The sequence below is a fragment of the Ovis canadensis genome, chromosome 4 (assembly GCF_042477335.2).
Source record: "Ovis canadensis isolate MfBH-ARS-UI-01 breed Bighorn chromosome 4, ARS-UI_OviCan_v2, whole genome shotgun sequence".
Classification (NCBI taxonomy): Eukaryota; Metazoa; Chordata; class Mammalia; order Artiodactyla; family Bovidae; genus Ovis; species Ovis canadensis.
In genome coordinates, this window is record NC_091248.1 from 47,266,130 (window position 1) to 47,281,076 (window position 14,947).

The 14,947-nt window shown below is 36.6% G+C and overlaps 1 protein-coding gene across 5 annotated transcripts in view; it reads left to right on the top strand.

The window, feature by feature from the left end:
• Positions 1-14,947, top strand: part of RUNDC3B (RUN domain containing 3B) — a 173,122-nt gene that overhangs the window by 103,570 nt on the left and 54,605 nt on the right. For all 5 annotated transcript variants that reach the window (XM_069587703.1, XM_069587705.1, XM_069587704.1 and 2 more), the window contains one exon: positions 7,947-8,115. In XM_069587703.1, coding sequence (XP_069443804.1) covers positions 7,947-8,115 — 169 coding nt within the window. The remainder of the gene's footprint in view (positions 1-7,946; positions 8,116-14,947) is intronic.

Sequence of the window (14,947 nt, forward strand, 5' to 3'; positions counted from 1 at the left end):
ACAGTGGATCCGTATAGTTAGTATTTATTTTCCTCCTTGCCCTCACAAGGAACTTCCTTATTATCAGTTCTTCGTTTCTACTCTTGGGTGGTTTTAGATATATATTATTTATGTTGTTATTATATAGTATTTTGTTTTACCTTCTTTGGGTTCGTGATGGTCTTTTCTTACCTTTTTATAAAATAAGGTCTATTGAGATATCATTGACAGGTAATTTTAAGTTATTTAAAGTGTACATCATGATGATTTGATGCCATATTCTGATAATATATGGCTTCCCAGATAGCTCAGTGGTAAAGAATCCACCTGCCATCCCTGGGATTGGGAAGATCCCCTGGAGAAGGAAATGGCAACCCAGTCCAATATTCTTGCCTGGAAGCCCCATGGAAGAGGAGCCTGGCAGGCCATAGTCCATGGGATCACAAAAAGTCGGACACAACTGAATACATTCTTCCTACCTCTGATAATGTACATCTTGTGGAAGGATTTTCCCCATCTCATTAACTAACATATCTGTCATCTCACATATTTAACCTTTTATGTGTGTGGGAGAACATTTAAGTTCTACTTTTGTAACCAATTTCAGTTATTCAGTAGTGTTACCAACTATTATCACTATGTTTAACATTAGATCCTCAGACTTTATTAATCTTACAGCTGAAAGTTTGTACCCTTTTGCCAACCTCTCCCTAGTCTTCGCTACCCTCTGGGAACCGCTTTTCTACTCACTATTTTTATAAGTTTTGCTTTTAAGATTTCACATGTAAGTGATAACCTTCAATATTTGTCTTTGACTTATCTCACTTAGTATAACGCCCTCAAGATTGTTCATGTTGTTGCCAGTGGCAGGATTTCCTAACCTCTTGTGGCTGAACAGGATTCCATTGTATGTATGTACACACCACATCTTCTCTATCCATTCATCTGTTGATGGAAACTTAGGTCCCATCCATATATTGATTACTTACGCTTCAGTAAAGAAGAGTACGGATATCTCTTCAAGATTCTGTTTTTATTTCCTTTTGATACATACCTAGAGGTGGGATTGCTGGACCATACAGTAGTTCTATTTTCAGTTTTTTTTTGAGGAACCTTCCTACTGTTTTCCAAAAAATCCAATTGATTTTCCATAATCAGTTGACACAGGTTCCCTTTTCTCCACATCCACATCCTTGTCCTCACTTATCTTTTTGATTATATCCATTCTCTTTTTTTAAGATGGCCATTCTTGACAGATAGCACTAGTAAAGAACCTGCCTGCCAATTTAGGAGACTTAAGAGGTGCAGGTTTGATCCCTAGATGGGGAAGATCCTCTGGAGGAGGAAATGGCAACCCACTCCAGTATTCTTGCCTGGAGAATCCCATGGACAGAGGAACCTGGCAGGCTACAGTCCATGGGGTCCCAAAGAGCTGGACATGACTGAAGTGACTTAGCATGCATGCGTTCTGATAGATGTTAAGTTGTGATTTTGATTTTGATTTTCCTGATGATAAGTGATGTTGAATACCTTTTCATGTACCTGTTGACTGTATGTCTTTCTATGTCTTTTTTGGAAAAATATTCACTCCGTTCCTTTCCTATTTTTCAGTCACATTGGTTTTTTTTTTTTTTTGCAGTTGAGTTCTCTTGGATATTAACTCCTTATCAGATATATAATTTGCAAATGTTTCCTCCCTTTTTGGGAGGTTGCCTTTTCATTCTGTCACTGGCTGCAGGAGACTTTTAGTCTGATATAGGCCCACTTCTTAGTTTTTGCTTTTGCTTTTTTTTTTTGACTGTGAGTGTGTCTGTCAAATCCAAAAATCATTGTCAATATTGATGTAAAAAAACCCACTGTGACACAAAACCCACTCTGTTTTCTTCTAGAATTTTTACAGTTTTGGGTCTTGTATTCAAATCTTTAATCAATTCAGAATTGATTTTTGCATATGGTATAAGATACACATATGGTATACAATACAAGATATACGATATGCATATGGTATAAGGTCTCGTTTCATTCTTTGTGTGTGGCTGACTAGTTTTCTCAGCACCATTTGTTGGAAAAACTATCTTTTCCCATTGTATGTTCTTAACTCCTTTGTCATAAATATATACATGGGTTTATTTCTGGGCTTTCTGTTCTATTAATCTATGTATCTGTATTTATGCCAGTATTGTACTGTTTTGATTACTGTAGATTTGTAATATATTTTGAAAGCAGGAAGTGTGATGCCTCCAGTTTTGTTCTTCTTCCTCTAAACTACTTCAGCTATTGGGTTTATGTTATGGTTCCATACAACTTTTTAAAATTGTTCATTTTATTTCTGTGATAAATGCATTGAAATTTTTGTAGGCATCACATTAAATATGTAGATTGATTTAGGTAGTATGGACATTTTAACAATATTAAGTCTTTCAATTTGTGAACACAAAATTATCTTTCCATTTAAGTGTCTTCTGCAGTTTTTCATCAACATCTTATAGTGTTTAGTGTACAGGTCGTCCACCCTCATAGTTAAATTTTTTGTAGATATTTTATTCTTTTTTGATGCAACTGAAAATGACATTGTTCTCTTAATTTCTCTTTCTGATAGTTGATCAGTATTATATGGAAATGCAACTGATTTTTGTATATGGTATTTATCCTTCAACTTTACTGAATTTGTTTATTAGTTCTAACAGTTTTTTGGGTAGTCTTTAGGATTTTGATATATAATATCATGTGATATGTGAATAGTGACAGTTGTATTTCTTCTGTTTTTACTTGGATGCCTTTTATTTCCTTTTCTTGCCTAATTGCTCTCTCATTAGGACTTCCAATGTTGAATATAAATGATGAGAGTCGGCAGTCTTGTTTTATTCCTAATCTTAGAAGAAAAGCTTTCAGCTTTTTAGCATTGAATATGGTGTTAGCTGTGGGCTCAATGTAAATAACCGGTATTATGTTGAAGTATATTTCCTATGCCCAGTTTGTTGAGAGCTTTTATGATCTTTTCTTTCTCAAAACTTAAATTTACTTCTTTTCTTATGAGTAAATAAGGCTTATAAACATCCCTTGAAGTACTATTTCAGCTGCATCCTAAAAGTTTGATGTTATTTTTTATTTTTGTTGTTTAAAGTACAGTTTCCATTATAATTATTTGACCAAAGGTTATTTGGCATATAATTTTTAATTTTCAGATATTTTCAGTGCCTTTGTTTGGGTTATAATTAGTGAATGAGGTCTACATAATATTATAGTTATTATAATAGTTCCTTGAAATTTATTGAGAAATAATCTAGAATCAGTGGTATTCCAGTGAGTGGGTCCAATATTCATTAGATTATGCTTGTTAATGGTATTTTATGTCCTTTCTCACTTATCCTTGTTTCATCTTTTTAATTATTTAAATGTATTAAGTTCTTCACTATGATATTTGATTTGTCGGTTTTTCCTTGAGGTCCTTTGATTTTTACTGCATATTTTAAAAACTAACTTGTCAGATGCATACAGGTTTAGAATTCTTCATTCATCCTGATGTAGTAATTTAAAAAAATTCCTTGAAGTTTACTTAGTCGTTATTAATGGCGTCTAACCAGTTTTGTTTAGATTAATATTTTTCTAGTGTCTTTTTTAAAAAACTATATTTAGCCTGACATACCTTCCATTTAGTATGTGAGAAATTGGTTTGACAGCTGTAGTTATATGTCATTAGTTGTAAGTTGTACCCTGATTTCAGGTGTGTTAATATGTGAAAAAATGTACAGTAAGAACTGATAAAATAGAGTTCATTTAATGTTTCATGCCTTTATGTTCTTAAAGTATACACACACACATTTTAAAAATAGTTCTTGAGTTTAAAAACTTGAGTCTAATGGGCTTTATGTTTTAACTGAGGTGCTTAGGGTATTTACTGATTATTTTTGGGTTGATATCCACTCTATTGCTTTCTTAGGGCTTCCCAGGTGGCTCTAGCGGTAAAGAACCCACCTGCCAATGCAAGAGATATAAGAGATGCAGGTTGGATCCCTGGGTCAGGAAGATCTCCTGCAAGAGGGCGCAGCAACCCACCAGTATTCATGCCTAGAGAATCCCATGGACAGAGGATCCTGGCAGGCTACAGTCCATGGTGTTGAGGTCCTTTAATGGACCGGAACCTGGTTGTCTGGAGTCAACGATAAGAAAGTAAAGGAGAGAGAAAGAGGCTAATATTCCTTGGTTTACGCAGAAAACCAATAAAGCCCCTGGTACAGGGCTTGCACTGCTCACGAAGGCACCAGGCGCCCTGTCGAGGGGGTGAAGGCACAGAGCGCCTTCTTGAGAGGGTCTTAGAAGCCCGGGCAGGAGAGTGAGCCCAGTGGGCCTCTGCACTCCAGAGAATTAGCCTGAGAGAGAGAGAGAGAGAGACATGGGGACCCAAGCTCTGATGGAGCAAAGGTGTTTTATTCAACATCGTGTGAGTATATATACTGTCTTACAAGGTAGCTATTTTCAGCAAAGATAAAAATCAAAAGTCCAGACTTACAAATTATCAAGGAAAACATAAGGCGATCCATATCAAAGAGAGGGTTGTAAATAATCACTTTTACCATATGGTTCATAAAAAGGAAGATGGTTGTAAATAGTTACTTGTCACCGTAGGGAAAAACTAAGGAAGGAAATGCATGCATTCCTAAACCCCTGGGAGTAGTTTGCTACTCCACTTAATTCCTGAATATTCAGGAATTAATAAGGGACAGAGGATTCATGACAGATCCAAAACAGCACACAGGAAGCCTCCTGTTAAATGCTTCCTGACACCATGGGCTTGCAGAGTTGGACACGACTGAAGTGACTTAGCACAGCACACAACACATTCTTACTTTCTGTTTGTCCTACATTCTTTTCTACCTTTTCTGTCTTCTTATTATGATTCTTTTTTTTTGCGGGGGTCGAGGGACATGGGGGGCATTTCTTCCGCCATTTTATTCCTTACTCATTTTTAATTTGTAGACTCTTCTTTTACTAGCCTTCTTTTATAGGCTTTTTTTTTTTAACTGGTGGTACTTTTACTAGTTTTACTATGCATATCTAAACCTTAACAAAGGCTAAATTTAATATCTTTACCACTTATCCAGATAAATGAGGACCTTGTACTGTTTTAACTCTATAATCATCTAATTCTTGACATAGGCTGTTCTGTCCAGAATTGTAAGTTTGTTGTTGGTTTATTTAAAACTCCATAAAACTAGGCATTGTTAGTGTTCTATATTCAATGTTTAGGTTTACCCACAAGTTCACTATTTTCTTTGCTCAGTGCTTCTTAACTCAGTTTCCCTTTTCCTAAGTTACAATCATTAGGAAGTTTCTTTAAGTGAGAATTTGTTGGTAAATCCCTTAAATGTTAGTTTTCTTGAAATATGCTTATATTGCCCTCCTTCTGGAAGGATAATTATGCTGTACTTGCTAGCCTGTTTCAGCAGTTTTTTTCCTTACCATTTTGACAATCTTTAATACTATAATTTCTTTGTATCTACCTTAAATGTTACTAATTCTCTTAAGTTTATCTGCTTTTTAGCTAATTCATTTAATTTTTAATGTCAAATACCATCGTTTAAGAGCTCTGCTTGTCTTTTTTTCAAAACTGAAACTTTATTATCAGCTTCCCAGAGCAACAGATGTGACAGGCAGACTTCATTTGGCATGTTTGGTCATTGGTTTGTTTCTGAGATCATTAGCTAAGAACGTCACCTGGGTTGAACTTTTTATGTAGCAGTCTCTAATTCAAGTCTGCAGTGTGCTTTGACCTGACTCAGGAACCCAACAGATGCAAATGCTGATTGTGGAGGATAAAGAAATAGAATATCTTTTTTTGATCCTTGTATTTTCTACTATTATATCTATATTAACTTACAAAATTATAATTTCTGAGTTCCTTTGGTTCATATTTTCTAGGTGTGTTTCCATGTTTTTAATTTTAATTTTTCTGTTCAGTTCAGTCACTCAGTCATGTCCCAACTCTTTGCAACTCCATGAATAGCAGCACGCCAGGCCTCCCTGTCCATTACCAACTCTCAGAGTTCACTCAAAACTCATGTCCATCGAGTCGATGATGCCATCCAGCCATCTCATCCTCTGTCATCCCCTTTTCCTCCTGCCCCCAATCCCTCCCAGCATCAGGGTCTTTTCCAGTGAGTCAACTCTTCACATGAGGTGGCCAAAATATTGGAGTTTCAGCTTCAACATCAGTCCTTCCAAAGAACACCCAGGACTGATCTCCTTTAGGATGGACTGGTTGGATCTCCTTGCAGTTCAGGGGACTCTCAAGAGTCTTCTCCAACACCACAGTTCAAGAGCATCAATTCTTTGGTGCTCAGCCTTCTTCACTGTCCAACTCTCACATCCATATATGACTACTGGAAAAACCATTGCCTTGACTAGACAAACCTTTGTTGGCAAAGTAATATCTCTGCTTTTCAATATGCTGTCTAGGTTGGTCATAACTTTCCTTCCGAGGAGTAAGTGTCTTTTAATTTCATGGCTGGCTGGCTCAGAGGTTAAAGCATCTGCCCACAATGTGGGAGACCTGGGTTCTATCCCTGGGTAAGGAAGATCCCTGGAGAAGGAAATGGCAACCCACTCCAGTATTCTTGCCTAGAGAATCTTATGGACAGAGGAGCCTGGTGGGCTACAGTCCATGGGGTTGCAAAGAGTCAGACATGACTGAGTGAATAGTCTTGTCTAATCTCCACCTGCAGTGATTTTGGAGCCCCCCAAAGTAGAGTCTGACACTGTTTCCACTGTTTCCCCATCTATTTTCCATGAAGTGATGGGACCGGACGCCATGATCGTTTTTTGAATGTTGAGCTTTAAGCCAACTTTTTCACTCTCCTCTTTTACTTTCATCAAGAGGCTTTTGAGTTCCTCTTCACTTTCTGCCATAAGGGTGGTATCATCTGCATATCTGAGGTTATTGATATTTCTCCCGGCAATCTTGATTCCAGCTTGCGCTTCTTCCAGCCCAGCGTTTCTCATTTTTCTGTATTCATGTGTATTTTATAGATAGCTTACTGTTGGCGCTTACTTGCCTTAATCACACCAGAACATCTGAATTGGCTGTTGAGTTTAACCTATTTAAGATTTTTGTAATTTCTTTTGTATTAGTGCTTATTCTGCCATCTTATTTTTTGTTTTCAACTTACTGTATTTTCTTATTTTGTTCCTCTGTTTGATAGATTAGAGTTTTTTTTGTATACCTTGAGGGTTATAAAGACTATTTTTTTTTTTTTTTTTGCTGTTTCTTAAATGTTGTTATCATTGCTGGTGTTTTAAAATTTATTTTCCCTGTTCCTTTTAAAGTGTATTTTTCTTTGAAACTAGACAATCCTCTTAGCACACCTTTCTCTCTATTATTTAGGTTCTGTCCTACTTTTTCCCCACCTTGTTCTGTGTTTTCTACCATACTGATATCATAAGGAATTTTACATATGGATTGTAATGGATTTTTTCTCTGCTTCACCCGTGTCTCTCCTTCTTCCCCCCAGTAGAAAGTGTTTAGGTATAACTGGTTTTCTGAACCTCTTGTTTTTAGTCGAAGCTGAGCTGATCATGAGCACTGCGCTGATACTATACCCCCACTGGCAGCACACTGGTGATGTGCTGTCTGCCTTACAATGGACATTGAACAGTCAGTGAAAACAACCCAGTGAGAAAACTCTTCTCAGCACATGTGGAGTTTCTGGCTCTCTTCTTTAGAAGTTTTTTTCCCCTCTCTTTGGGACATTCTCATAGTTTTCCTGTTTTAATGCCTTAGATCTGTAAACCTCACTTGAACTTCCGTAGCATCTGTAGGCCTGATGATAATATCATTATTATTGTATAGTTAGTGCTGAACATTTTGGAGCTTACTTACCAGCAACTTACAAATGCTGAAGTATTTCTAAAAAACCAACGTGGAACATACTGTGAACTTTATTTCTTTAAAAAAATGTTGATCTTCTCAGTTCTGATAGTATCAGCAGTGACGAGGAAGAACTGAGGACTCTGGGAAGCAGTGACAGCGAGAGCAGCACTCCGGAGAAGGCCGGGCCTCCAGTCATCATGGATGAGAACAGTTGGTTCAACAAGTGTAAGAGAGTCAAACAGAAGTATCAGCTCACCCTGGAGCAGAAGGTGTGTCTCAGTCATCAGAAGTCATTTCATTTCTGCTCGAGTTACTGCCTTTAGACCGTCACTACCAAAAGATCTGTTAGCTAAACAGAAGTATTTACCTACTGCTACTTCCTTTCTGTTCTTGGATTGTCCTCCTCTTAATTAAAAATCAGGCCCAATTTTAGGAGAGGCTTTTGTTTGCTAAACTTCTTCTAATTTTACATTTTAATATAACACTGACCCATTTACCCTCCTGTATGCTGTTTCATTTATATGTTTGAAGTATTAATTTCTAGGATTAATTTTATAAAAGATTATTTGGTTTATGAAAATGTAGTAATAGTGATTGCTTAAGAAATTCCATGTATGTGTCTGTCTCTCCTTTTTTTAAAATCAGGTATTTTAGCAGCTTTTGTGTGTTAAGCACTATAGTAGGCAAAGGGGAGTACATAGCAGACTGGGATACAAACTAGTATCTTGAGTTATAACATACTTGTAATTTTCATGTATTGTTTATTTTCCTTTCTTCCCTTCCTTTCAAATTACTATTATTCATAGATGAGCTACTTAGGAAAAGCCTAGTGGAATTATATCAATAGAAATATTAGAACAATAAAAAATACACTGAGGAAAATGGTTACAAAGGAAATTTACAAATATGAAGAGATTTCCTGTAGACAAACAACTACTAGTTAAGATATACAAAGAAAGCTTTAATAACTTGTGAAAGAATAATTCCGGTACCAGATACCAGCAAGAAGTCAGACTAAGATAACTAAAAGCCTTTACACTGTAAAAATCTGAAAATGCCAAGTAGAATAAAATTTTGAAAAAGTTTCATACAGAACTTCTCTCTCAAAGAATAAGAGCTCACTAAGGACATTGTACAGGAGGCAGTGATCAAGACCACCCGCCCCCCAAAAAAGAAATGCAAAACAGCAAAATGGTTGTCCAAGGAGGCCTTACAAATAGCTGAGAAAAGAAAAGATGTAAAAGGCAAAGGAGAAAAGGAAAGATATACCCATTTGAATGCAGAGTTCCAAAGAATAGCAAGGAGAGATAAGAAAGCCTTCCTCAGTGATCAGTGCAAAGAAATAGAGGAAAACAATAGAATGGGAAAGACTAGAGATCTCTTTAAGAAAATTAGAGATACCAAGGGAACATTTCATGCGAAGATGGGCTCAATAAAGGACAGAAATGGTAGGGACCTAACAGAAGCAGAAAATATTAAGAAGAGGTGGCAAGAATATGCAGAAGAACTATACAAAAAAAGGTCTTCATGACCCAGATAACCACAATGGTGTGATCATTCACCTAGAGCCAAACATCCTGGAATGTGAAGTCAAGTGGGCCTTAGGAAGCATCACTACAACAAAACTCATGGAGGTGATGGAATTCCAGTTGAGCTGTTTCAAATCCTAAAAGATGATGCTGTGGAAGTGCTGCACTCAATATGCCAGCAAGTGTGGAAAACTCAGCAGTGGCCACAGGACTGGAAAAGGTCAGTTTTCATTCCAGTCCTGAAGAAAGGCAATGCCAAAGAATGCTCAAACTACAGCACAATTGTACTCATTTCATACACTAGCAAAGTAATGCTCAAAATTCTCCAAGCCAGGCTTCAACAGTATGTGAACTTTGAACTTGCAGATGTTCAAGCTGGTTTTAGAAAAGGCAGAGGAACCAGAGATCAAATTGCCAACATTGGTTAGACCATCAAAAAAGCAAGAGAGTTCCGGAAAAGCATCTACTTCTGCTTTATTGACTATGCCAAAGCCTTTCACTGTGTGGATCACAACCAGCTTTGGAAAATTCTGGAAAGGATGGGAATACCAGACCACCTGACCTGCTTCTTGAGAAATCTTTATGCAGGTAAAGAAGCAACAGTTAGAACTAGACATGGAACAACAGAATGGTTCCATACTGGGAAAGGAGTATGTCAAGGCTGTATATTGTCACTCTGCTTATTTAACTTATATGCACAGTACATCATGAGAAACACTGGGCTGGAAGAAGCACAAGCTGGAATCAAGATTGCCAGGAGAAATATCAGTAACTTCAGATATGCAGATGATACCACCCTTATGGCAGAAAGTGAAGAAGAACTAAAGAGCCTCTTAATGAAAGTGAAAGAGGAGAGTGAAAAAGTTGACTTAAAGCTCAACATTCAGGAAGCTAAGATCACAGCATCCGGTTCCATGACTTCATGGGAAATAGATGGGGAAACAATGCAGACAGTGGGGCATTATTTTTGGGGGGCTCCAGAATCACTGCAGATGGTGACTGCAGCCATGAAGTTAAAAGGCGCTTACTCCTTAGAAGAAAAGTTATGACCAACCTAGATAGCATATTAAAAAGCAGTGACATTACTTTGCCAACAAAGATCTGTTTAGTCAAAGCTATGATTTTTCCAGTAGTCACGTATGGATGCGAGAGTTGGACTATAAAGAAAGCTTTATGCCAAAGAATCAATGCTTTTGAACTGTGGCATTGGAGAAGACTCTTGAGAGTGTCCCTTGGACTGCAAGGAGATCCAATCAGTCCCTCCTAAAGGAAATCAGTCCTGAATATTCACTGGAAGGACTGATGCTGAAAGTGAAGCTCCAATACTTTGGGCACCTGATGGAAAGAATTGACTTATTTGAAAAGACCCTGATACTGGGAAAGATTGAAGGCAGGAGGGGAAGGGGACGTCAGAGGACAGGATGGTGGATGGCTCAATGGACATGAGTGTGTATAAGCTCCAGGAGTTGGTTCTGGACAGGGAAGCCTAGTGTGCTGCAGTCCATGGGGTCACAAAGACTCGGACACAACTGAGCGACTGAATTGAACTGAAGGACTGTATAAAGAAGGAAGGGCCTAAAAATAAGTGGGGGTGAATTGAGTTAAAGCCATTGCAAACTCTTGTGGTGGTGGTGAGGGGCCATTCCCTTAACCTAGGTACCTGTGTTTTAATACCAACAGGGCACAGCAATTCTAGGCCCACTCTCACTCAAGTTGGAAACTGAACCTCGAAGACAGGAGTGAGATGCACAGTGGCAGAGTAAGCACAGAGATTGGTAAACCTTGACTACATGAGGTAGCAGCAGCAGTGTTAATGCCAGTATGGGGTGGCAGTGGTGTTCTGGAATATGCCTAAGAACTGGTTTTGCAGGGAAAAGTTGATGAGCTCTCATTTGCTTTCATTTGCTGATTTCTCTGGGATAAATACTCCCATCATGGCCAACTTAAAACTACCTGTTTGATGTTACTGAATGCAAGATAAGGGAAAGATGCACAGCAGCACACAATTACATAGTGTTTCTCCCAGAGAAATACAGTGACTGTGACTTGAAGAGCGCAAGCAGCGATGGTATACTGTTGTAAAATACTTGGGGAGTGATGGATTTTGAGTAGTTAGTTTCTACTCAACTACTACTACTTGAGTAGTAGTTATTTTAAGTAGTAGTTATTTTGAGTAGTTGTTTTTTAATACAGTTTACTTGATCCTTGTTTTTCAATACAATTTACTTAACTAAGTTTATATAATTTAATTGTTAGTAATAGCAGTCTTTTAACGACTGAATTACGAAATATTGGCAGCTTAACATTTAGGTCTGGCTTCAGTCCTCCCTGGAAAGTAAAATGGAACTAAACACTATTTAATAGTATCAGAAAGGGTGAGAAAGAGTGATTGAAGTTAAAGCCTCTTAGGATCTGTGTATTATAAGTAGTGTAGTGTAAAAGGAGTGTACACACCCTTTTTAAGGTATATGCCTGTTTCCAAAATTGCAGTTATAGAAATAGAATATTTAGCTTTTAAACTGATAATAAGAAAGAGAAGAAATAAAGAAAATGTGATTATTATAATAGAAAAGAGCAAATGAAAAAAAGTGAGGATAGTATTTAAAAAACACACAAAATAACAGAAATCTCAATACAACTAAGAGTCAGCATTGCCATAAAAGGGAAAGGTATAAGCTTGACAATTAAGACAAACTCTTAAGAATGCCTGGTGGTCCAGTGGTTAAGCCTCTGTGCTCTTACTACCCAAGGCCCTGGTTCAACCACTGGTCAGGCAACTAAGATCCCACAAGCTAAAATGGAGAAGCCAAAAAAATTAATAGTTTAAAAAAATAATTTAAAAAAGGACAAACTCTTATATTTATTTTTTGTTTTTATTTTTTAATTGAATTTATTTATTTTAATTGGAGGCTAATTACTTTACAATATTGTAGTGGTTTTTGCCTTAAATTTATTTTTTAAGTCATAAGTTTTAGTGACATGCTGTCTGTCTGTAATAGTCATACATAATAGTGACTCAAAAAACATTGAAACTAGGAGGATAAAATAGAGTAGGCAAATATTAACCAAAATAATTCTATTTTGGTATGATTCACACTAGACATTAAGGCAAAAAGTATTATTAAGACTAAAGAAAGATATTGCCTTTTTAAAAGAGAAGAATTCACCAGCAATCTATAACAGTACTAAACTTACGTGCATTTAAAAATTCAGCCATGAAAAATATGAAATAGAAATTAATAGAATATCTAGGAGAAATGAATAAATCAATAATAATAGTAGAAAATTTTAACATCCCAATAATTACAGATAAAACAGACAAAAAATTGGTAAGGATATAATGAACTTGAGCAATGCAACTAGTAAGCTTGAAGCAAATTATGGTAGGGACTTCTCTGGTGGCTCAGTGGTAAAGAATCCACTGCCAGTCAATGATGCATTGCTTACAGTTTTTACTAGTGGGCTGCCAGTGCAGAAGATCTGGATTCGATCCCTGATCCAGGAATATCGCACATGCCTCAGAGCAAGGTACCTCAGCTATTAAGTCTGTGCTCTGAAGCCTGGGGGGTAACTACTGAATCCCGTGCACCCTAAAGCCCGTGCTCCACCACAAGAGAAGCCATTACACCTTCTGGTGAGAAGCCGTGCACCACAGCTGGAGAGTACCCCCCACATTCTGCACCTAGAGGAGAGCCCACGCAACAGTGAAGACTCAGCCCAGCCCAAAATAAAATTATTTTTTAAAAATACGGTAAATGCTAACAATTAGAATACACATTCTTTTAAAGCATACATGGGACAACTATTCCATTTTTTATGGGCTATACTAGGTCACAAAGCAAATACAAAAAATGATACAATAGTGACCACAATACAATAAAATTAGATTCAATAGAAAAAGGTTACCACCACCTAAAGTACACCAATGGAGATTTAAAAAAAATAAAGTCTTCTAAATTATGGATCAAAAAGAAATGAGAAAATACTTAGAAATGAATAGGAATGAAAATAATGGACACTGATAGTACTAAGTTACAACTTGCACAGTACTTGGAGAATTACTTATCCTAGAAAAGAATGAAAATTAAAGAGCTAAGCATCCAAGAAGTAAACAAAAACAACAAACCAGTTCAAAATAATAAAAATAAGAGCAGGTATTAATGAAATAAACAGAGGTACATAATCAGTTAAACCAAAAGCTGAGTATCTGTACAAACTAATTAAATAGAATCAACCATAATTAAATTTAAGAGTTGCGGCACAGATAGACGATTTTAAGAATTAAAAGAGAATAGATAGTAAAACTATAAATGACAGGGAGACCCCTCCCATAATTATTAATAATTTTATCAATACTTCTCAAAACTTGCAGACCTATAATCATTGAAGAAATTAAACAAGTAGTTTAAAATCTGTTCCCTCCTTCCCCTCAAATCACCAGACCTGTTTGGTTTCTGAGGTAGATGCTACCAAACGTTCAGGAGGCAGTAATTCCCGTTTTCTACTGGCTGCTCTTGAGAAAAGGAAAAGAAGGAATAGTTTCCAGCTGATTTTATGAATTCAGTATAACTTTGATACTAATATAAAGTCACATGAAGTCAAATGGGATATGATTAGTGTTAAAACCTGTGGTATGAACAGTTCAGCATTATCTAGTAAGTGCGCAGATATCTAAGGCCTATGACCCAGCAACTCTGCTCCTAGTCATGTCTCCGAGAAACTCTCAGATGTCTGTACCAGGTATCATGTAACTGACTGTTCACAGTAATGTTTATATTAAGAGATATGGAAAATAATCTAAATGGCCATTGATAGGAGAGTGAGTAAACAAGCTGCAGTATTCATACAACAGAATACTATGCACTGTTGAGAGTAAAGGCAGCAACTGTAGTGAGACTCATCACTAGATGAAAAAGCAGGTTGCAAAAGAATATGGATAAAACTCAGCCAAACTAAACAGTATATTGTTTAAGAAGACACACATTTGTGGTGATGCTGGAGGAAAAACAAGGGGGTGATAAACACAAATCTCAGGATGTTGTCGTCTCTGCAGAGAACAGGGGGTGGGATCAGAAAGACATCATGTGACTCTGAAAGTACTGGCAGTGAATCCAGGTGCTGGGAATTTGTGTTGTTTAATTACTGATGTTTACAAATAATCATGCATAGCTTAAACTAAGCTGTGTACACATATAATAGTTTCATTTGTAAAAATTAAATTTATTTTTAATTTTTGAGATTTTATTATGGAGAAAACCAGTATTTGAGAATTGACAGGAAAAAAATCTGAAAAAGAAAGTGACAGGAACAGTACTAGTTGCTATTAATATGTATTATGAAGCCAGAATAGCTAAAGTAGTTTTCTAATGTTAAGCACGTGAAAAGGATAAGAAATGGAATAGAAGAATACTTTAAGAAAAAAAAAAGAGTCTAATGAATATCCTAAGAAGAAAGCACATTGTGTCTAAAAATTATAGAATGCCATGAGAAGGGAACAGCAGAAAACATGAAAAAAATTTTGGAAATTAAAAATAAGATTTCCTAAGTTCAGGAATTTATAAGGATTTAAAGT